Here is a 25,196-nt window from a genome sequence, read left to right on the forward strand (position 1 = left end):
GGCTACCATTGTGTTCTGATTCCTAATACAGAAATCATTACTAACTAAATAGTATTGCAGTCTTTATTCCAAAATTCAGAAATAGTTTCCACTGAATCAGAATCAGAGCAGATTAACAATGTTCCACATGATCCAGTGCACCGGGCCTACTTCTAATATTCCAAGTGAAAATTCTCTTGTTAACATTTATTCTATCTACTTAGTCAAGCTTGGCATATCTAGGAGCAAGGAAATATCGAAGTACACCTTTCAAAATCACCTTACAGCTGCATTCTTTCTTCAGACCCTAAATCTCAAAAATTAAGAAAAATATTTTCACTATAGAACTGCCTATTCTTGAACCCCTGTAATGAATAAGCCTTCGATTTATGTTGCTCACCAGGTACTTTAACGATGTTTTACCTCAAATAATATATTGAACAACATCACATTGTTTTCATGATCCTCGTATACAGAGAGAGCCAAAAATTGAACTCTCTTTCATGCTTTGGCTCCAAAGAATCACATATGCCCTTGTTCATATTTTCTTTGGTCAAAGAAGAACCTTCTTTTTATCCCCTGCATAGCATCAACTACCTAGTCAACTTGATGTTCTAATATCTCTACTACTCAACATCCAGCATTTGATAGTTTTAATTTTACAATAATTCAGAGGTTTTAAAAGCCTTATTATGGAACTGCCTTCAAGAAAATAACATTCACCTATATACCAAAACAAAAAGGCAGATATACATAGAAATACATACATGTATGCATGTGTGTGTGTGTGTGTGTGTGTAAAAGAGTGAGAGGGTATCAGGCTATCGAGTTTGTAATGATTGAATATATTTAGCAAGATCTCATTTAACATAGACTCCATCTCCAAACTTTTTCCCACTCCAATAGCTGGGTTACCAAGTAAAGTAATGTAATTATGTAACTCCCACCTAATTCCTCAAAACCAGTTTCCAAAGGACATATGATTACTAAATTAAGCTCATTCTCATAGAAAATAAACCAGCAGAACACATAGAGCACAAGATATATACATAAAGTTTAAAAGCATTCAAACAGAAACAAACATCACATCTCAAATATACCATTCCAAGAGCTCGACAGGACCCAAACCAGTCTTCACTTCCTCCAAATTTCCTGAAACCTCTCCAATCCAGCAGTCTTGTTCAGCCAAACCTCTCTCCACCTCACCTTCCCCTGATGAAACTCACCTCAGTACCCCTCTTCCATCATAATGACAATCCACACTCCACACTAAAACAGAGGAAAAAATTGTTAATTCAAAGTCTAAAAAGTTGTAATTGAAAGAAAAGGCCTAGGAATGAGCTCTAAGGCAAACAACTTATGCAGACAGTGAATAAAGAACGTGTTCCACCAGCAAACAGCTGACCCAAAGTTAGAATAATTTTGAAAAAATTTTTTACCGTTAAAAGAGAATGAACTCTGCATGTTCTTTGCAATTGTATTAATACCCCTCACATAAACCTGTTCATTTAGAGAGAGAGAGAAGTGACAAAGACACCCAAAAATTCAAATGAAATAATGCAACTAAAGAAAATTATTTGAAAAAAAAAGTCATAAGAGTACTTTACCTAGGCATATTTCTTTATTTTTTTTAATTTATCAAGATCTCCTCGTTTTCTTTGATCTTGTTCTGTTTTGGGCAGAGTGACTTATTTTTGGTATTTCTGGTTCACCAATTGGAATATCTCTAATCCAAATGTCCGAATTGCTGGACTGCACTGAAGTTAATCCCTCCAAATATGTAGAGCCCAACTCTTTTGAACACAAGCCATGCTCTTGAGCTCCATACAAACATTTGCAGCTCTTTGCTACTAAGAGCCTCTTTCTCTTGCTGCTGTTGCTGTTATGGACTTTTCTTGCTTTTAGTAGTTGTCGACGAGAAGTACTCTGGATTGGGCACTGGGTATGGTACAGTCTGCGTAGGATAAAACTGGGACCTCGGTTAAGAAATGGTCTGAGTCGTTGGTGCATAATCCTCTTTGAAATTTGACGGTTTTGTGGTTGCACCAGTTCATAGTTTTCACTGATGATAATGGAATTCTGTGGCTGACAAATGCATTCCACATGGATGCCCATCCTTGCAATGATAGGAGCATTTTCTCCGCCAGTTTTACTAGTCCAATTAGAGATTTTACATGAAACTTCAACAAGATTCTGATCACCTTGAAGCAAGTCTCGAAATTCCTGCTGCAATTGGCTATGAGGTAAACCATACATCCACAGATGACCATACTCCAAATTATCAAAGAGTCTTTGCCTGAGCAATCGCTTATGACCATTGATGAAAATGTCAACAACACAAATATAACTGTATGTATCTGTATCCCTCATCCCATCTAGACAAAAAGCTAGACACAGGGCAAATGTTGGAAATTCTGGACCAATCCAGAATGATATGGAGCCATTGACACTTTGATGGTTGAACTTCTTCGGAATCTCATTTCCTGGTAATATAATCTGATATTCGCATCTAGTGTCATCTTCAACATAATTTTGTGACACATTTATAGGGTCGTAGAAGTCAGTTTGAAGGATAGAAAACTCAGTGGGGGAGAGCCTAGTAGATGATTGTGAATCCAGTAATATGTCACCTTTCACACCTAAACATGTCATAATTTTTGGAAGCCTTAACATTCTTCCAAACTGCATGCAATTAGGATATTCAAGAAATTGGCATTTAGCAAATCTAGTGAAGTATTGGAAAGGTAACAAAAAACATTTTGTATAAGAGAGAGACATACCTGAAGCAATAATTTTTGTATTGAATGTGAATCTAACGAGAAGCAGTTTGATGCATCTACTTCTCTTATACTTTTTGGAAGCTTTGGAATTTCCTCAACAAACATACAATCCCTAATTTCAAGCCAATGTAACGAACTGAATCTATTAATACTTTCTGGGAGGCTAATATCTTTGCTCCATATGGATAAACGTTTCAGCGAGAGTGGGCAACAAGAAGTCAATATGAAATCTATTTCTTCACAATTTTTAGAACAACAAAGAAATAGGAAATTCAAGCTCCGAAACCCATAATTGGAAAATCTACCATAGCTCAGTGCTTGTCTACTTATCTCCACGTCCTTCAGAAATTCGATGCCACCAAAAAGATAGAGTAGGCGAAGATGCTGCATTTTATAGATGCTACTTGGAAGATGAATGGAGGAAAAATTGGAACTTAGGTATAATTGCTCGAGCCCAATGAGATTCCCAAATGATGGTGGCAACTATCTAATAGCAGTGTCAAACAAATCTAGAACCTTTAAACCATCCATTTCTTGCGGAATATTGGGAAACTTCTCAAGCCTTATGCAACCAAAAAGGCGAAAATATTTCAAAGATTTCATCATGAGGGAGCTTGGAAGAATTTGAAGTTCACTACAATCTGTGAGGTCCCACTTTTCAAGCTTATCAAGACGTCCAACCGACTCATGAACTTCGACTAAATTTCTACATTCACGAAGATCCAATTTCTTTATGTTTGGGGTGGTGATCGATAAGTCAGGCAATTTTCTAATGTAATGACAGTGACTGACATTCATATATGCCAAGTTTTTCAGCTGTGTCCATGGGGAAAAAAAGCCAAATCAAAATTTGGCCAAAACAGAATTTTCTTTATTGAGAACAAACTTTAAAATAGGAGTAAAACTTATATTCTTTTTCCACTTTGTACCTTAATTTCCCCAACTAATTAAATTCAATTATGTGGTCGTACGTATCAATGAATTATAAGCTTGAATTTTAACTTCTTTAGAAAAAATAGCATTGTTTTTGTTGCATTGGTTAATACAAAAATGTGGATGAATTCAATTGTAGAATCTAAGGTACAACACCAAAAGATAATACCTCAAGAAAAAGTTATCAGTTTTGCCTTTAAGATATAGTTTATTAAAGTAATAAGCTATAATAAATCAAAATTATTATACCTCTAGAAGCTTGTCCAATATAATGTGACTTTGTGGCACGTTGAATGCAATGAGTCTGTGAGGACAAAAAGTGGATGGCAGGGAAGAGAAAGGAAATCTGGGCCAATCAATCAACCGTAATCCATTGGGAAGATATTCAAGGTCTCCACAAAAATGTACATTATCAACTATAAGGAATTTGAGATTTTTCATCCGTTGAAGACATTTAGCTTCTAATTTCATCTTTGTTGGTCCTGGCGAGCATAACATTATGCCTCGAATTTTTTCTGACCCCAAGTTGGAAAAAAAGCAATGAGTGAATTACATTATACAAAAAATAAAAATAAAAATCATCTACCCAACAAAAAAAAAAGGGAGAAGGTGAAGGGAATTAACTTATACCATATTTTCAGTTACTACTTCAAGAACATCCTCATAACACCTTAGCCTACTACGTATTCCAAGCATTTGCGGAGATTCTTGTCGAACAATTTCCCTACCCATTTGTTGTACCAAGTCATGCATAGACAATGCATTACATTCACTTAAAGTAATGAGTGACTTATCAACAAGTTTCTGAATACCAATAAGTGGGTATAAATTGCAAGCATTTAGTATATCTACAACATAATTCTTGTCAAGTCCCTTGAAAAAACATGCAATATCAAGGAAAATATCCTTTTCATTTTCATCCAATCCTTCATAACTTATTTGGAGTATTTTATGAATATCTTTGTTAGGAATCCTTTCATACTTAGATAATGCACTTTTCCATTCTTTCGTAGTTCTTCCATACAATTCAGCACCCATTATTTCTAGAGCTAATGGAAGGCCTTTGGCATAATGAATAGCTTGGTATGCAAGTTCCAAATAATCTTCTTTAGGTTTGTTTCCATGGCAAGCATGCATACTAAAGAGTTCAAGAGCTTCGTCATTATCTAATTCCTTTACCTCATAGGTTGAACAACCTTTTTCAAGAGTAGCTAGCAAGTGTTTGTCTCTTGTTGTGATAATGATTCTACTTCCAAAGGCAAACCAATCACATCCTCCTAGCAAATTTTCTACCTGAACCCATTTATCCACATCATCGATAACTAAAAGAATCCTCTTACAAGAAAGTCTTTCCTTTATCACATTGATTCCTCGAAATTTGTTTCCCACCTTCAAATTTTTATCCCTTAAGATCTCAAAAAGAAGTGTCTCTTGTAGTTCAATTACCCTAGCATTTGTCCCTGACTTTTCTTTAACATTCTCTAGATAGCTAAATCCTTCAAAACGATCACAAATTCTATTAAAAATAGATTTTGCAATTGTTGTCTTACCTATTCCACCAGGGCCATAAATCCCTATCATGTGAATATCATTCGACTCAATATCTGAAAGTATGGTCTTTACACGATAATTTACTCCAACCGGGTATTGAGCAACAAATAATGGTGTGCGATTTAATTTAGAATTTGAGATCTCCTCAACAATTCCTTGAATAAATTTGAACTCACTGCACCTATCATTCAGAGAGCATATATGCATGCGATGAGTTTGACTCTAAAATAAAAATTAGAAGGGGTAAAATGGTGAGGCCCACACTTGAATTTATTGTTTGGCTAATATTTTCTAAATACAGTTTTCAAAAAACTGTATCCTATTTTCCTAGTTTAAAACAGGATTTTGAAAACGACTAAAAGGGTGTTTTTAGGATATAGAAAATGTTTTTAATGACATAGTTGTAAATAAATTGAAAACAATAGACCCCATATAACTCTTTTATCTCTTAAATTAAGAAGTTTATCTTTATCCCAAAAAGAATTCTCACCCTTTAAATTTAAAACTTATCATTTTAAAAAAAAAAAAAATACATAATGAGATCTACAAAAAAAAAAATTAAAAAAAAGTAATCTACATATTTTACAAATTACTTTTTGTAATTTTTTTTTAAATCTCAAAAATAGAATTGGCCTCCCAAACAATTATTTTTTTGTTTTTAGTATTTTAAAAATTGTTCTTAAAAGTAAAAACCAGTAAAATATAAAATTATTATCTAAAAACTATTTTCAAGTTCAATTTTGTGAAAATTGTTTTTATATTGTTTTGAAAACAAAAACAAAATCCTCCTAGCAATCAGCCCTTTGTGTATAAAAATTAGTTAAGTATTTTTTAGCACAAAAAAAAAGTTTTTAATTTTTTAGATACATAGTTGTTTAAATTTTTGATAAATTTGTTTAAAGGTAATTCAATAACTTCAAAATTTAAATAATAAAAAATAAATAAATAAAAAAGACAAGACATCTAACGATGTTCCCCTAAATTTTTCTAATCAGGGCAAACAATTTAGCAATAAAATTCAGAAATCAGCGGTCATCACAAAGCCATTAAAACTAAGAAATCAGCACAAGAATGGTCACTGAATACATACCCATACTGGTAATGCCAACCAGATATATTGCCAGCTTCAGTTAGAGCTTCTCTCCACCTTTGAACATCGTTGTTATCCTTGACTTTTTCATGTTCAGCCAGTGCTTCCCCGAATTTTCCCTTTTGGTTACGAACTTCTGATGGATCCACATTGTAGAAAACCGGCCGCACCAACTGATCATTCTTCTCACAGTCAACAATCTTAGCAAGTTCATTCAAACACCAAGCGGAGGATGCATAATTTTCAGAGAAAACGACAATTGAAAGCGTTGAACTCTCTATGGTTTTGAGAAGTTGGGCAGAAATTTGTTCTCCTCTTGAGAGATTATCATCGATGAAGGTGCGAATACCCAGCCGAACCAGAGCGTTATACAAGTGGCTTATGAAACCAAGGCGGGTATCTTCACCTCTAAGGGTGCGTTTGTTTCGACAGTAAAGCAATTCCGGAAAATGTTTTCAAGAAAAGAAAATATTTTCCGGAAAGGAAAATATTTTTAGGTGTTTGGTGGCATTTTAAAAAATACTTTGGAAAATATTTTCAGGTGTTTGGTTGTGATCTTGAAAATATTATAGAAAATACATTTTTTACTTGATGCTCACATTTTCTCAACTTCCAATCAAATATTTATCATCATTTCTCAGTAAAATCACAAAAGAAACAAAACCCAAAAAAAAAAAATCCTAAAATCCGAGAGAGAAGCGGCGCGATCGCGAAGGAGGAGGCGCGATCAAGGATCGCGAAGGCAGCGCGATCAAGGATCCTGGGGTGCGACGGCGCAATCGCGAGGGCTGGGGTGCGTCGGCGCGATCGCGATGCTGGGGTGCGCTATCGCGATCGGTGCTGGGGTGCGACTGCGCAAGATCGCAGTGCCAGGGTGCAACGGCGTGATCTCGCGGTGGGTCATGGCGCGATCTCGCGCTGGGTCATGGCGCGATCTCGCGCCGTTGGTGGGCTGGTAAAGTGGGTCGGAGGTGTGTGGGTGTGGGTTTGTCCAGTGGGCCGGAGCTGTGTGGGGATCGGAGATGTGTGGGTGAGGTTTCGTCCAGTGGGCCGGAGCTGTGGGAGAGTGGCGGCGCTCGTCGGACGGTGGGTGAAGCTCGGACCGGCTTGAGGCAGGGAGTGGAGCTTGACTGGAGCTTGACTTGAGGCAGCGAGAAGGCGAGAGGGAAAATAGGACTGAAACGGTTTGAAGGTAAAATACAAATGGAAAAGAATTTCCGGGTCAGAGGCCTAAGTTTTACAGTCAACTGTTCTTATTTTCCGTTTGACCATATTTTCAGCACCTGCCAAACACCCGAAAATGCGGAAAACCATTTCCTGAAACCGTTTACCGTCGAAACAAACGCAGCCTAAAACTCAAGAAGACGTCAAAGTTCATGGGTCGGGGGGTGAAAGAGGAAGATGAGACTTCATTGCCGGTCACAAGAGACATGGGAGATATAGGAATTGATGGTTGGGATGACCTGAAAGGAGGAGGAGAAACTGAGAAAGAAAGAAATGGGATTTGGAATTGGAAGAGACGACTGGCGAGAGGAGTTGTCAGTTTGCAAAGAAAAGGAACGTCTGGACGCGTGTTTAAGCTGTCTAAGCATACTATTCATGACTTTATTCTATAATCAATTCTCAAATCACATATAATAATGTTAGCTTGGAAAAAAAGGGTGTAAAATAAATACCCAAGTTAAAAATGTTTTTGTTTTTCAAAAAAAAATTAAAAATGTTTCTTTTGCTAAAAAAAAAAGTTCAACATGTTTTAAAATATTGGCTTATCTCCCTTATTGTGGAACCTCTTGGAAATTTGGGAACAATACGAGAGAATGTATATTTTTTGATAAATATTAATCAACGCTATAAGTCCATTTGTTAATAAACCAATTTTAGAAACATTTTTATGTAAAAAATAATAATAATTGACTGCTTTTTATATTTTTTATCAAATTAATATTAAAATTTTCTTGGAATGATTCTTTAACAAATGACATTCTAGAAATTTATTCATATTAGCAAATCAATAAAGTGCTCATCCAAACGTATCTATGTTTGTCAAACATACATGGCTACATGGTGATGATGATGAAGCCATCTGCTGTAATACTAATACCTTCAATTTTTTTTAATTTTCAAATAATATTTGAAAACTAAAATAACAAAATGATAATTTGTTCAACTCAAAGCCCCACTAACAGAAGAAGTGTCATTACTCTTTAATCTTGTAACGTTTCTTCTATCTAACTAGTCAAGCATGGCATATCCGGGTACACTTTCCAAAAGCGCCTTACAGCTGAATTCTTTCTTCAAATCCTAGTCCTCCAAAATCGAGGAAAAAAATATTTGCTATAATACAGATGCTTCTTAATCCCTTCTTAAGAATTAGCTTTCAATTTATATGGCACACCGGGTACCTTAACTATATTTTAGCTCAGTTATTGCATTGAACAACATTGCATATCTTCCATGACCCTCATGTACAAAGACCCAAAATTTCAACACTATGTTCCATGCTTTGGTTCCAAAGAACCACATATGCCCTTGTTCATGTTCTCCTAGGTCAAAGAAGACCTTTTTTCCCCACTGCATTAGCATCAACTATATACTGAATAGGATGTTCTAATTGCTCTACGACTCCAAAATTCTCCATTTGATAGGTCCAAATTTTACAATAATTCAGAGGTTCTAAAATCCTTTTTATGGAACTGCATTCAAGAAAGAGAGTATCAGATTGTTTCCAATCTTTATATTTCAAGTAGCCTCTCTAATGCTAATTCCTTCACTTCCTCCAAATTCACTGAAATCTTGCAGTCTTGTTCACTAGAGTAACAGCATCAATAGCGGGAGAGAGATTGAGTTGGTTATTTAGTTAGGTAGTTACAATGGAGAAGTGGTTTTGAGTGGTATTGATAAGGAGAGAGATGGGAGGGGCAGAGAGAAATGGATATTGGGTGAAGAGGCACTGAGGCAGGAGTAGTAGGAGGGATCTGATAGAGGATTAGGGAAAAAGAAGAGAGGTAGGGTGGGGCATTGAGGAGTATGGAGAGGAGAGAGAGAGGGGAAGTGCAGTGGTTTTGAGGGAGTGGGGAAGAGAGAAGGGAAGACCATGCCAAGGGAATGTGGACATTCTTGGAAAGTCCACATTTTATATATGGTGTGCAAGTATGTGGACACTGATAGATGTGAAGTAATAAGCAGTTTATTTATTTTTTGATACAGCCAAAAGGAAGGGTTGGTACAAGTTTATTACAAGACCAAGATATACAATTTAGAAGGAAATTTAGCTATAGAACCCTAACCTCAGTTAGTACCCTGTTATGAGCAGCAAAAATACACATGGAACTCAAAACTCAGAAATACACTTTGGCAAGTCAGAACTCAGAAGCATCTTCCACCATCACTTTTATTCATCATGGAAGCTTTTTCTTCTTCGTGCAGATATTGCAATCAAGAGGGTAAGGAGGGGGAATTCTTTTAGCATAGCTGTGAAAAAATTTTTTTTTTTTTAAATGCAAAACATCCAGCAGTCTTCTTTGCCTAATGTATCACAGCTGAAGAAACTAGGAAACAGTTTTTGAAATTTTTCCTCCAACTTGGAGAAGTATTCCAAATGGTGATCACCAATTGCCAATTATCAGGAGCTGTGCACACCAAGACAGACCCCTCTGGTGTTTGATCTTTGGTGTTTGATCTTAAGCTTGCAATGCCTGAGCTGTTGCAAAAGCACTGGAGTACCTGCAAAATAGAGGCTTAGAGAGCATTAGGAAAGATTGCATAGAGCTATCTTTTTCACAATTTATAAAATTTGGTTGTTTAAATAAATCACTATTAAGAAAGTGTATTAGAAAGAAAGGTCAGTAACTTTTTGCCTTCTAGGTCTATACCAATTAGTAACCATCCAAACTTCCCCTGACTACTCAGTACTCGTGTGTTTTGACTACATATGGATTCTCCTCAATTGCTTCTTTTATCTCTTCCTTGATGACTCTCTGACCTTTTTAACGGCATGATGAGGTTTAAGAAGTCACAGATTTTCATTTCTTCTCTGATGAGATATTTTGAATACCCAAGTTGGACATTGCATATCCTCAATTATCATTAATCCCCATCAGAAAGGCATTATTGTCGTTCTCCATTTTTATGTTCAAAAAACTTGATCTACCATTCCAACTTTCATTACCATAAATCAAGCATAGATCACAAAAAACAATTTAGGAACATTTAGCAAAGTCATCAAAAAAATCCATATATGATTGCATAAATACTAACAAACATATCCCGCATTTGTGAATATGATTTCACAACAGTCCTTCATTCTTAGTGCCACCTGAATAACAAATGCACCAGAATATAGTACATACCTCTAATTATCTCCTCACGCCCTAATAAGCCTCCCCATTTTTTTTCCCCATTTTTATGGTAAGTCATGTTCTAGCAAATAAGCCTCGCTGAATTCTGACACATTTTGATGATACACAAATACCATTATGTTGAGAACTACACGAAACCCACAAATAACTTAACTCAAACATGGATGCCACTTAATCTGCATACAATTAATCAGTGGTCATTACAATCGAAATTTAGTGTCCTATAATTAAAATAGGTATAGACTCACATCGAACTACAAGGAATAATAAAATTAAGTGATTCACATTTTGATAAAGAACAAGATTTATTTAAAACTTCCAGCAGTGAAGCCATTCTGAATGGGGAGATCCTTTATTTCCGTGTAATCTTCATTAAGCTTAAATTTTGATCTTCTAGCACGTCTTTGCCACTCATAATGCCAAATCTTCTACTGCATGATGCAACCATCCAGGACAAAGCTTGAGCATTGCATGTAGGACCAATCTTATTCCTTCTGTGCAATTGCTCTAACTCAAGGTTAATATAATAACAGTCCATGAGAATCACTACTACCAAATATTGGTCATCCTCTTCACCTACAACTTCAAAATAACCCTATTACAAGCAAGAATTTATTCTAAAGGGCACCAAAGCAAAATTGGAACAATTATATTGTTTCATATGGTTAAACAAAATCAATCTCCAACATTACTTGAAATGGAGAGATTTCAAAGTTTTTATACGACACTTTCAGGACTAAACGCAGTAATTGCATTATTGTGAAATTAAAACTTATGACAACACTAATTAGTCAAAGTTTTTACATTAACTTATGCTAGTGTAGTTTTCGCATGGCCTTCATCTATAATTATGCAGATGGTCATAAATTATCTATCAAGTCATAAATTGAATGTTCCAATCCTTTCAACCTATAGGTAGTATTGAGAGAGAGAGAGAGAGATCATCAATCCCAGCTCATAGTCATCAATGTCCAGTGAGTGAATTTAGTAATTTTGCCTTTCATTGGTGTTGCCATTTCCATATATCAAAAACAAATATTTAAAATTTGAGAGAGTTCTATTATGGTATGTTTATTCATGAGATCTTAATTTGAAACTTATGAGAGTTGCATGAAATTTTACACATTCAGAAGAATTTTAAAAAAGAGTAAATATGGGGAAAATCTCACCAAATGCTGCAGCCTGTTATAGGCTTGTGAAAAGAAAATCTCACTGGCACCATTACATGCAACCAATATCTTGAACCACTTGGTTATACCCTCCAACAGAAGCTGGATTTCCATTAATCAAGTAGGAATAAGCATAATTGTCAGTTCTATGACATCAGACTTTGGATAGTAACGACAGAAAATGACACGATGCAACTGAAAGAACGATGATATAGTAAGTTAAGGAACAACACAATGAAATATGAATATATAAGCAGGCAATAAAATTCTGTGAATTATTTGGGAAGCTCTCAATTCTGAAACAAGAAATATACCAATCATCAAATTGGGGTCTTCATTGTTGAAATCTGCATTGCATGAAAATATTCTACATCTTCATTAGAAACCCCTTCAACATATATAATAGCAATTTGTAAAAACTCAGAACAGACCAACCTTGGTATAAGAATCCTAGACATAATCTCAGTGGTTACCATTTCTCCTGTTTCATCCCAACATAACCCACTCTATTGAAGAACCTTTATGTCATTATATTGCCTTATCAAATGTTTGTATCTATGCCTGAGAGCATCCTGACCATTTCAGTCCATGCTTCGGCAATGAGTCCATGACCTACTTTATTCCCTCCAAGTACCTGTTTTCATGACAAATCAATGAGGTAATGATCCATTGTTGATGTCGAGCTCATTCTCAGACATTCACTATCGGGAATGATAAATCTATTCGGTCCCAATAATCTTATTTAAGGAGAAAACTATTCATTCATCAAAACATTTCAAAGTTCTCTTTACTTGAATGCACTTAACTTGTTGGGACAAGGCTATTCATTGTAACACCTAACTGGTGATTAGCTTTTATTCTTTAAAAGCAGCTGATACTTCTTGAAGTACACATTACTACATGCTAAAAGATAACCAATATAATTTAAATCAGTCATACTGCCTTTAGATCTTATCTAGTTAATAGAGCAACAAATTAAAAAAAAAATTAAAATTACTTCCAGAAACAATCAAAAAGGAAAAAAATACCATCAAGACCAGTCCAATCAATCATGAATTTGCAAAGCTAAATACCCTGTACTCATTTCTCTATAACACTTTTCTTTTACCTTTATTTTTTGTGTTATTGGGCCGGGGGATCAAAAATGTTAATTTTTCCCATAATAAAGACAAGTTTGCAAAATATGTATTATCATTAGGTACTAGTTATTTCATATTTGGCTTAGGTTACAATAAACTATAAACATATTACTCATCCTTGTGCAAAGCAGAACACGGTTGACTGGCCATTAGTATATAGATTTTGGAGATGCTAAAAGGCCATATTTCTTCAAAATATATTAAACTCTTGTGGGAAAAGAGTCCATCTATGTTTGACATGACTCATAATAAGACATGGGGTGGGGGGGTGTTTGGTTGCTTGACTCTATCTTGTTTGTTTTAAGCATACTTTCTAGAGTAATAATAATAAATAAATAAATCTTTTGCATAACCAAATTTATCACTACCCACAGCAGGATCAATATAAGCATAATACTAATATCAACATTTCAATGCCAATGAGAAATGCAAAATTATGACAAGATATAAAAACACACCTATATTCATTTCTTGAATAACATGGTATCACCAATATCCACCAAAGAAAGGGTCTAGCAATGAGTTTTAAGGCAAACATCTTGAACAGAAACCTTTTTCTTTTTCTCTTTTTTTTTTTTTTTATCACAATGATCCTCCAAGGTGTGCCAATCATTAACATTTTCTATAAATTTCAACAATGCCACTGTCTAGTTCATCATCAATGGTCCTCCAGGGTGTGCCAACCTGTAAGTTTTTAAACAATTAAATCAAATTCCCGAATAAATTTTTTTTTCCTACTTTTCGGGTAGAGAGGAAAAAAAGGGAGATGGCCTGATAGTTAGAGCTCCTGTGCTCCACATACATTGACCATATTGAAGAAAACAAACCCAAATCATATCAAAAACAGAATTGTTGCACCTCAATGAAGGTTAAGCAATCAAAGAAATTATAACCAGGGAGGTATGTTCTGAATATTTCAATGTAATAACAACCGCAAAAGATATCAAACAAAGACATACAAAGGAAAACAGTTTCAATGTAATAACAGTACCTTGCCACGTTTCTTTGAAATTTGATCAAGAGGTTCTCCCTTTCTTTGACTGCGGATACTGATCACTAATGGTTGAGTCAAACTCCAAATCCAAGTCAGACCCATTTTTCACATCCATTGAAAGCCCCGAATCAGAAACCGAGGATGACCCGCCACCATTCATAGCACTTGAGATAATCCGACTTTCCAAATTGCTCGAATGCACTGAAACTGGTCCTGCTGAATATGTGGAGCCAACCTCCTTGGGACACCGACAACGGGTTTGAGCTCCACACAAACATTTGCGGCTCCTTGCTACTAAGGGTCTTTTTTTGTTGCTGATTTTTCTTGCTTTTAGTAATGGTTGAAGAGAAGTACTTGGGGTTGGCCACAGGGTTCTACGGTACTGGGTATTGTACAGTCTACGCAGGATAAAATTTGGACCTTTGAGAAGAGATGGTCTAAGCCGTTGGTGCACATTTCTTCTCTTTGAAATTCGACGGCCTCAGGGTTGGATACAATAGTTGTCATGGAAGATAGTGGATTTTTGAGGTTGAGGACAAATGCATTGTACATGGACTCCTATACATTCAATATTAGGAGATTTTTCGCCAGAAGGAAGAGGAGAGGTTTGACAGAAGATCTCAACGAGATTCTGATCACCAAGATTGAAGCCCTCAAATAGTTCCTGCAATGAGATGCAAGAAAAACACATGTGCTCATAACCCCAACTCTCTACAATCATTATGTTTTTGGTCATTTGTTTACTGCCATTGATGGAAATGATGGCATGACAATAAAAACCGAAATCATTTGGTGGCTCAAAAGCAACACAGAGAGCAATTGTTGGAAATTCCGGACCAATTAAGAATGATATTAAATTTCCATTCCTTTGATGGTTGAAACAACTTGGAATCTCATTGTTGACATATTTGCCAAATGGGAAAGCACTTGCACGGGATATTGTAGTAAATGAGGGAGTACCCATTAACATGTGGCTGGTCACACCTAAACATGGTGGTAGATTTGGCGGAACCCCTATCAATTCTCGAAACTGCATGCAAGTAACGAAATCATCAAATTACATCTTAGCAAATGAAGTCACGTAGTATTTGGAAGGTAGCAAAAACTGTTTCTAAGTAAGTTTAAGTTTAAGAGAGATACCCGATGAAAGATTGATTTTGAACTCCGCAGAAGAGGCCACTTATTTGTTAAAGTTAAACATCTTAAACTTCGTGGAAGCCTAGGAATTTCCCAACTTGGAATATGAAGCCAATGTAATCTCTCACATCTGCTTATGCTTTCTGGGAGGGTAACATCTTCGCGACAGTCGAAGAAGCCTAATCTTTCCAATGTGACGGGGCAACAATAATTCAAAATAAAATCTATTGCTGATTGATTAAAAACTTGAAAAAGAAATAGGTTTTTCAAGCTTGGAAAAACATATTTGGAAAAGCCTCCCAGAGAATTGCACAATGGCTGTCTATCAATCTCCGCATCACTTGGAAATGTGAAGAAATTGCCAATAAGACGGAGTGTCTCTATATGTTGTAAATTATAGATGCTACCTGAAATATGACATGGGTTTCCAAGCCCTGCAATATACAACTCCCTAAGCCCAATCAAATTCCCAAATGACAGATTTTGACAGCTTTGCTTACGACAAAACCGAAATGACCGCGGACTGGTCTGAAGGCTAAGGCAAAGCCCAAAATACCCCACTGCAAGCCTATCAAGACGCCCCACGGAGTTTTCAATCTCAACCAAATTTTCACACCCACTAAGATCCAATTCCTTTATGTTTGGACACATTGATAAGTCAGGTGTTTTCCTAATGAATGGACAATAGCTTAAGTCCACATGTGTCACGAATTCCAATGCACGAATCTGTGAAAGAAAAAAATAATTCGAAATTTAGAAGTATTTATTAAAAAATTAAAAATAAAAACTTTAAAAATATATAATAATTTACAAATAAATACTAATGACAATACCTGCATTAAAGGTTCCACCATTCGGTTACGAGGCATTTGGAGCACAACTAGTTTTTTAGGACAAAAACTCGATGGCAATGAAGAAAAAGGATATGCATCCCAGTCAAGCAATCTTAATCCATTGGGAAGATATTCAAGGCCTCCATGGAAATGTACATTACGAATTATTAGGAATCTCAAATTTTTCATCTTATGAAATATTTGTGCCTCTAATTGCACCATTGTTGATTTTGATTCAGGCGACCGCAACATTATGCCTCGAATTCTATCCGATCCCTAATGGAATAAAAGGGTAAGTAAATCACCAAAAAAGAAATAACAATTATTAAATTTTAAACAAAAATCACATTAAGAATTTTGAATTTTCTTCCACATTAAAAGGGATAAATAAAAAATGTGATTACGACTTTCATGTGGGAAAAATGGAGAAAATGAATCAAAAAAATTTTACCATGTCTTCAGTTAGTACATCAAGAGCCTCCTCATAATTCCATAGTCTGCTACGTTGTCCCGGGTTTCCTTGTGATTCTTGTCGAACAATTTCCCTACCCATTTGTTGTAGCAAGTCATGCATCCACAATGTATTCTCTTCTTTAGTCAAAAGACACTTCTCAATAAGTTTTTTAATACCTAATACTGGGTATAAATCGCAAGTGCCTAGTATCTCTACAACCTTATCATAATTATATCCCTTGAAGAAACATGCAATATCAAGGAAAATATGTTGTTCGGTTTCGCCTAATCCATCATAACTTATTTGTAGTATTTTTTGTATATCTCTACTAGGAATTTTTTCATACTTATTTATTGCGCTTTCCCATTCGAGTTCAGTTCTTCCATACAAATCAGCACCCATTACTACTAGAGCTAGTGGAAGGCCTTTAGCATAGCATATAACTCGGTCCACAAGTTTCAAATAATCTTCATTTGGTTCGTTGCTTCGAAAGGCATGCTTGCTAAAGAGTTCAATAGATTCATTTTCATTTAATTCCTCAACTTGATAGGTTGAGACACCATTTTCAAAAGTGTCTAGCAAGTGTTTTTCTCTTGTTGTCACAATTATTCTACTTCCAGAAGCAAACCAATCACATTTTCCAAGCAATTTTTTTATCTGGTCCAAATTATCCACATCATCAAGAATGATAAGAACCCTCTTTTGGCAAAGAATTTTATTTATCATGTCGGTTCCTCTACATTCATTATGCACCTTCAAACTCCTATCACCTAAAACCTCATAAATAAGTGCCTCTTGTAAGTGGATTATGCCTTTTGTTATTGACTTCTCTCTAATATTCTCTAGAAAAATTTTTACTTCAAAATGATATGAAATTCTATTATAAATAGCTTTTGCAATTGTAGTTTTGCCTACTCCCCCAAGGCCATAAATCCCTACTATGCTAATATCATCATTTGATTCAATATTTGAAGATTTTAGAACATCCTCTACGAGAAAATTTATTCCAACTGGATATTCAGCAACAGATAATGGCATCTGATTGAATATAGACTTTGAGATATCTTCAACAATGTTTTGGACAAGTTCAGATTCATCGTGGCTGCCATTCACAAACCATTTAACACGTGTAAACGAAATAAGAGCGTAAGCTAACTAAAGTAAGCTAAAATCATAACTGAAGTATTCCTAATGATTTGAAAAAATTTATTCACTTTTTGTGTGTAACAAATTAGCTTTTGACACGAAGCTGCATAAAAAGTCTAGTTAGAGGAGGACATACTCAAATTGGAATACCATTCTATATATATACATATGACACAAATTTAAAATTTAGATGAGACACGTGGCGCAAAATTAGACTCTAATTTAAAAAACTAATTAAATTAGAGTCTAACTTTTAAAATTTAGATAAGACACGTGACACAAAGTTAGACTCTAATTTAGAAAAACTAATTAAATTAGAATCTAACTTTGCGCCACGTGTCTCATCTAAATTTTAAATTTGTGTCAAGTGAATTATTAGGTGCAAAAATTAAAAAGTCTAAATTCAATTAGATTCTAAATTGAATTTTAATTGGAGTTCAATTTTGCGCCATGTGTTCCAACTAATTTTTTAATTTTTGTGACAAATGAATTATTAGGTGCAAAATCGCGAAAAATCTAAAAATGCGTAAGTTGTAATTCTTACACCAAGTTTAATTTGAACTTGTGTGTATATACATATATACATACATACATATATATACATACTTAGAGAAAACCAAATCATATTCTACAATTAGAGTACAATTTTGCGCCCAGTATCCTAAATTATTTATTTTTAGAGAGTTTTATTTCTTAATTTTGGAGCCAAATATGAAACCACACCATGAATATTCATCTAAGTGAGTTATTAAATACAAAAACCAAAAAGTCTAAAATTAATGAACGGTTAAAAAAAATTAAAAAAAAGTGCTACACAATATCAAAAATTAAGAATTAATAAACACAATTTTATAAAAATATGAACAATTTACATTTTCTACCTAATTATATTCTTATAAGATTTTTTAAAGAGTTAAGAAAATATAAGAATGACTATATATTAATAATATTTAAATTATATATAGAAAAATTATCCTATGTATCTTAATGTATTTTTTTAAGTATATTCATGCATATGCATGGGGTTACAAGCTAATCTATATATCTATATATAAAATAATAGGTGAAGCAGAGAGAAACTAAAAATTACAATTCCAAATTATAGTTCCAATTTTGCACCATGTGTCCTAAATTATTTATTCTTAAAGAGTTTTATTTCTTAATTTTAGAATCAAATGTAGGACCATATCATAAATATTCATCCCAGTGAGTTATTAAGTACAAAAACCAAAGAGTTTAGAATAAATAAATCGTAAAAAAAATTTAAAAAAAAAGTGCTTCACAATATTTTTTTTTTTTAAAAAAACATGAATAATTTATATTTTATACCTAATAATATCCTTACAAAATTTTTTAAAGAGTTAAAAATAATATAAAAAAGACTATCAATAGTATTTAAATTATATATATGATTTATATTATGCTTCTTATTGTATATCTTTAAGTGTATCCATGTATATACATGGGATTACAAACTAGTCTATATATATAATAATAGGTAAAGCACAGAAAAATCCAATTAAATTTCAAATTGGAATTCAATTAGAGTCTAATTTTACTCTATATGTCTCATCCATTCTAAATTTTAGAATTTTGTGCCAAGTGAGTTAATTTAGTGTAAAAATTGAATTTCAATTAAAGTTTAATTTTGGGCCACATGTCCCATCTAATGTAAATTTTTAAATTTTTGTGCCAAATAAGTTAATTTAGTATAGAAAACGAGGAGTCCAATATAATAAACCATAAAAAACATAATCATATAACTAAAAAAAATTTAAATTTATAAGTCATCTATATATCTATATATATAATAATAGCTAAAACTAAGAGAAACTCAAATTATAATTCAAAATTAGAGTTCCAATTTTGCACCAAGTGTCTTAAATTTTTTATTCTTAAAGAGTTTCATTTCTTAATTTTAGAATCAAATATGAGACCACATCATAAATATTCATACAAGTGAGTTATTAAGTACAAAAACCAAATAGTCTAAACTAAATTAATCTTAAAAAAAAAGTGCTTCACAATAATTCTTAAAAAAAACTTTTACAATTTACATTTTATACCTAATAATATCCTTACAAAATTTTTTAAAGAGTTAACAAAATATAAAAAGGACTATCAATAGTACTTAAATTATATATATGCATCTTATTGTATATCTTTAAGTATTTTCATGATTATGCATGAGATTACAAGCTCGTACATATTAATAGGTAAACCTTAGAGAAAATTGAATTAGAATTTGAAATTATAATCCAATTTTATGCCATATGTCTAAATCTATGTGGGAACTGCACCATAATTATCCACTTAATTTTATGTCATGTGTCTAAATTACAATCACATATACTCAATAAAAATCACATATTTCTCAAAAATAAATAAAATAAATGACTACATAACAAAAATTACTACACGTTCTATCTTATTAAAGATTTAAAAAAAAAATTATTATACGTAGTATTAAATTTAGTTAAGAATTTTAATATGTGACTAATTACGTTTACTTTCAAAAAATAATTTGACTAATTATCTATACTTTATGATAAAAATTGTGTATAATTTTAAATTTATATGTATGCATGCGTTACATGATTTTAAAAAAAAATTAATGAATCTTAAAAAAAAAAAAAAGTGCTTCACAATATTTTTTTTTTTTTTAAAAACATGGACAATTTACAATTTATACCTAATAATATCCTTAGAAAAAATTTTAAGAGTTAACAAAATATAAAAATGACTATCAATAGTATTTAAATTATATATATATATATACGAATTATATTATGCATTTTATTGTATATCTTCAAGTGTTTTCATGCATATGCATGAGGTTACAAGCTAGTACATATTAATAGGTAAAACTTAGAAAAAATTGAATTAGAATTTGAAATTATAATCCAACTTTGTGCCATGTGTCTAAATCTATGTGGGAACTACATCATAATTATCCACTTAAACTTGTGCCACGTTTCTACTTAAGTTTTTAAATCTTTGTGTCAAATGAGTTAATGAGTACAAAATACTAAGAATCTAATATTAATAAACTATAAAATTTAAATTAAAAAAATCACATATACTCAATAAAAATCACCACCTGTTTTAAAAATAAAATAAAATAAAAATTACTACATAACAAAAATCACTACACATTCTATCTTATTAAAAAATTTAAAAAAAATGATTATATGTAGTATTAAATTTAGGTAAGAATATTAATATGTGACTAATTACGTTTACTTTAAAAAAATAATTTAACTAATTATCTATATTTTATGATAAAAATTGTGTTTAATTTTAAATGTATCGATATGTATGCATAAATGCATGTGTTACACACTTTTAAAAAAAAATAATGACTATTATTTATATTTTTATAATAAAAATTTTGTTTAATTTTAAAAGCATCCATGTGTTTGCATGGAGTTACATGTTAGTATATATCAATAGGTAAAACTAAGAGAAAATCCAACTAGATTTCAAATTAAAATTCAATTAGAGTCTAATTTTGCACCACATGTTCTATCTAATCTAAGTTTTTAAATTTTTATACCGAGTTAATTCAGTGTAAAAATTTAATTTTAATTAATGTTTAATTTTGCGTCATGTGTATCATCTAATCTAAGTTTTTTAAATTTTATATCAAATGAGTTAATTTACTGTAGAAAACGAGAAGTCCAACATAAATAAACCATGAAAAATATAATCATATATTTAACTCAATATATAAAATTAGAGGAAAAGAGAGTTTTGAATGATTTTATATTTATGAGCCTTTTTTTGTATAACTAAAAACAGTTCAAATTTATTAGTCATGTATGTAATATACCATTACTATATATGGTCCATTATTAACTAGGTAAAATATAAATATATATTTATATATTGCTTTTTTTAAACCAAAGTTTAGGGAATTAAATTATAATCAAAATTGTTTCTCAAAAAAAAATTATAATCAAAATTGAAGTTTGTTTTTGTTAGCTTTCCATACAAATTAAACTATTTAGATTTTTGCTGTTTTTTTTAATTGCTTTTTTAAACCAAAGTTTAGAGAAAATTCATTAAAATCAAAATTGGATTTTGCTATTTTTAGCTTTCCATACAAACTAAATTTTTTAGATTTTTGCTATGATTTTTTTCTTTGAAATAACGATCATATTTTTTATATTGTTTCTATTTAGATATTTTGTATACAAAAATATTGAAAGTAACAAATTGTAATTGAGCTTAACGATCTCATGCATCTATTCACATTCAATTTAGAAGATATTATTTAACCAATTTATTATTTTATTTTGTATTATATTTAGTAAAATTTCACAAACAATAATTATGAATTGTTATTGTAAATGTAGTATCCAAAAGTAATTTTCAAAATTATGTAATAGCAATGTAATAAGAAACTTGTCATAACCAATATTATGAAAATTGCAAGAAAAAACTATTTTAGTACCTCCAAATTTTTTGGTCAAATTTTGTCATATATGTTTAATAACTCAAACTAACATAAAAAACACCACTACAATTCATAATTTTTTTGGGTCAAATTTTGTCATATATGTTTAATAACTCAAACTAACATAAAAAACACCACTACAATTTAATTTTTGTGCGTAATCACGAGTTACATACTATATTCTAAATTAGATTTTAATTGAAATCCAATTTTGCGCCACATGTCTATCTAATTTTTTAATTTTAGTGAAAATGAATTATTGGTGCAAAAACCGAAAAATCTAAATCCAATTAAATTCTAAATCATATATATATAATGAGAAATCATTACATATTTTAGAAATGTATAGTTTAAAAAAGTATAAGCTAATATCATGCATAATTTGAACCTCGTCTAATATATATATATATATATATATATATATATATATATATATATATATAATTTGAACCGTGTAATTGTGATTATTATAGGACAAAGTTTATCTACAAAATCGGTTGTAAGCTTACATATTTTGAAAATCTAACTATTAAATTATATATATTTTCTTAATAAACATGTCAAATTTTGTGTCAATTAGATATTATTTACTATATAATCTATAAGTTTATATTTTATGCATAATTTTAAACTACAAAAACTTGCAATTTAAACAATTTATTGAAGAGATAGCTATTAATTTTTAATTTTCTAGAAATTTTGCAAGCATAGAGAATATAAAATGAAGATGTAATCCAATAGTAAATTTGTCATTATTCATATCTAATAAAAAGATATTGAATAAGAATATAGTTTTAGCCTACAACCAATTTTGTAACTAAACTTTGTCACTGTTTTTAATTGTACCTATGCATATACACAAGGTTACACACTAATTATTTTAAAATACTAATGAATTAAGTTTTTATTTCAAATTTTTCTATATAATATGCAGCATAAATTCCTAATTAATAATTGATAAGATAATATAATATTAAGTTCTTCTATTTCCATCATTATTACTAAAATAATGAGATATGGAAAAGAAAAGAATACTTTCATAATTTAGTAAAATTATATAATAAAAAAATATAATATCAAACAATTAATGGTAGTCCATATTGAATAACATATATAGCTAAACCTCAAAGAAAATTCAATTATATTATACGTGAATTCTCAATTTTGTATCATATGTCCTATCCAATTTTTAATTTTTGTATTAAGTGAATTATTGAGAGTAAAAATCAAAAAGTCTGAATCCAATTAGATTTTAAATTAAATTTTAATTAGAGTCTAATTTTGCTCCACATGTCCATCTAATTTTTTAAATTTTTATGATAAATAAATTATTAAGTGCAAAAATAGAAATAATTTAATTTAATTTAATTATAAATCATATTGGCGAAATGTATGATTTAAAAAATGTGTAAATTAATACCACCTATAATTTGAACTTATAAAAAAAAAAAAAGTATAATTTGACTTGTGTATTTGTGATTATTTTTCATTTTACCATGTATATGCACGGGTTTACCACTACCAAACTTTAATGGTGATCACAAAAACTATTAAAACATATTAAGAACTTGCATTAAAAAAAAAACAAACAAACAAACAAACTCCTTAAGAACAACTAACAAGAGTAATCGCTAAGTATATACCTCTGTTTGGAGTCCCGACCAGAGAGATTGGCTGCTTCACATAGAGCTTTCCTCCACCTTTGTATCTTCTTTTTATCATTAAATTTTTCTTCGTGCATAGTTAATGCTTCCCCAAACTTTCCTTCTTGCTTACGAACTTCTGATGGATCCACTTTGTAAAACACCGGTAGCACTAATTGCTTATTTGTTTTACACTCAACAATCTTAGCAAGTTCTTCCAAACACCAGGTAAAGAATGCATAATTTTCAGAAAATACGATTATTGCCGTGGTTGAGTTTTCAATAGTTTTGAGAAGTTCTACAGAAATTTCTTCTCCTCTAGGGAGATCATTATCGATGAATGTGTAAATACCTCTCTGACACAAAACCTTGTGCAAATGGCTTACAAAACCATGACGGGTATCTTTACCTGTGAAACTCAAGAAGACATCAAAGTTTTTGGGTTGGTGGGTGGAAGAGGAAGATGAGGCCATTGGGATTTAAGAGTAGAAAGATGAGAAGATCTGTAGGAAGGAGAAGGAGAGCTGGGATTTACGAATAGACGGATGAGAAGATCTAAAGGGAGGAGAAGGAGAGCTGTGGATGAGTTTGTAAATATAATTGAAGTAAGCGAAAAAGGAATTAGGAAAAGGGTGACTGAATGCAAGCAAGAGGAGACTCTAATATATAGTCCTAAGACCATCATCAACTTAAAAAAGGGGAAGCCGGAAACCCGGAGGAAAGAAGAAAACTTTTTTTTGTTCATGTCAGTACTTTTTTTCTTTTTTGGCCTTGTACTTCGCGTAACTATGTAAGTACTTAATCAAACTGTGAGCATGCATTTACCCGTTGGGGAATTTCTTTTCTTTTCTTTTTTATCTATTTTTCTTGTTAAATTAAAATATACAATAAAAGTAGATATCGTTATTCCTAAATATTATTCAATTTAACAACAAATTTATCAAAAAATATTTTACTAAGGGATATACTTAAGATATTTATTAATAAATATTTTATAAAAAAATTTTATAGAAAAATAGCTAATTATTTTTATAAAATTTTATTTATGGTACGGTTTGGATTGTGCTAAAGGCCGAACTCATTCAGCCTTTTCCTCTTTTTTTCTTTTTTCCTCCTGCTGCACTTTTCATCTCAAGGGGATAAATTACTGTGTACATACTGTACAGTTACTATATATGTACTGTGCATATACTGTACAGTTCATGTTCACGTACTTTTTAGTAATTTTTTAATTAAAATGGGACAAATCACTGCTGCACATCTCATCTCAAGGGGACAAATCATTATGCACATACTGCGCATGTATTGTGCAGTCACTATGAACGTACTTTTTAGCAATTTTTTAATTAAAAGTGAATCTCACGGTATTATTTACATATTTAAAAATTATTTTATTACAGTATTTTCAGTTCTTAATTTTTATCTATATCCAAATATATCCAAATGTACTCTATATATACCTATATTTTTTAAATTGACGATTGATAAATGGTCTAAGGCATTCATGAAACGCACTCATCAAAAATATAAA

General features: G+C 31.9%; 1 protein-coding gene and 1 pseudogene across 1 annotated transcript; both read right to left on the minus strand.

Moving 5' to 3' along the window:
* Window positions 1-1,258: 1,258 nt before the first annotated feature.
* Window positions 1,259-7,914, minus strand: LOC142628310 (TMV resistance protein N-like; annotated as a pseudogene).
* A 5,637-nt stretch (window positions 7,915-13,551) lies between these two features.
* Window positions 13,552-24,293, minus strand: LOC142628312 (disease resistance protein RUN1-like). The gene is made up of 6 exons (XM_075802411.1): window positions 23,666-24,293; window positions 16,415-17,519; window positions 15,964-16,239; window positions 15,134-15,856; window positions 13,991-15,023; window positions 13,552-13,683 (listed from the first exon to the last, which is right to left on the minus strand). The coding sequence occupies exons 1-5, from the start codon at window positions 24,136-24,138 to the stop codon at window positions 14,475-14,477; spliced, it is 3,126 nt and encodes a 1,041-aa protein (XP_075658526.1). The 5' UTR covers window positions 24,139-24,293; the 3' UTR covers window positions 13,552-13,683; window positions 13,991-14,474.
* Between the last annotated feature and the right edge of the window lie 903 nt (window positions 24,294-25,196).

Source organism: Castanea sativa, chromosome 3 (genome assembly GCF_040712315.1).
Source record: "Castanea sativa cultivar Marrone di Chiusa Pesio chromosome 3, ASM4071231v1".
Lineage (NCBI taxonomy): Eukaryota > Viridiplantae > Streptophyta > Magnoliopsida > Fagales > Fagaceae > Castanea > Castanea sativa.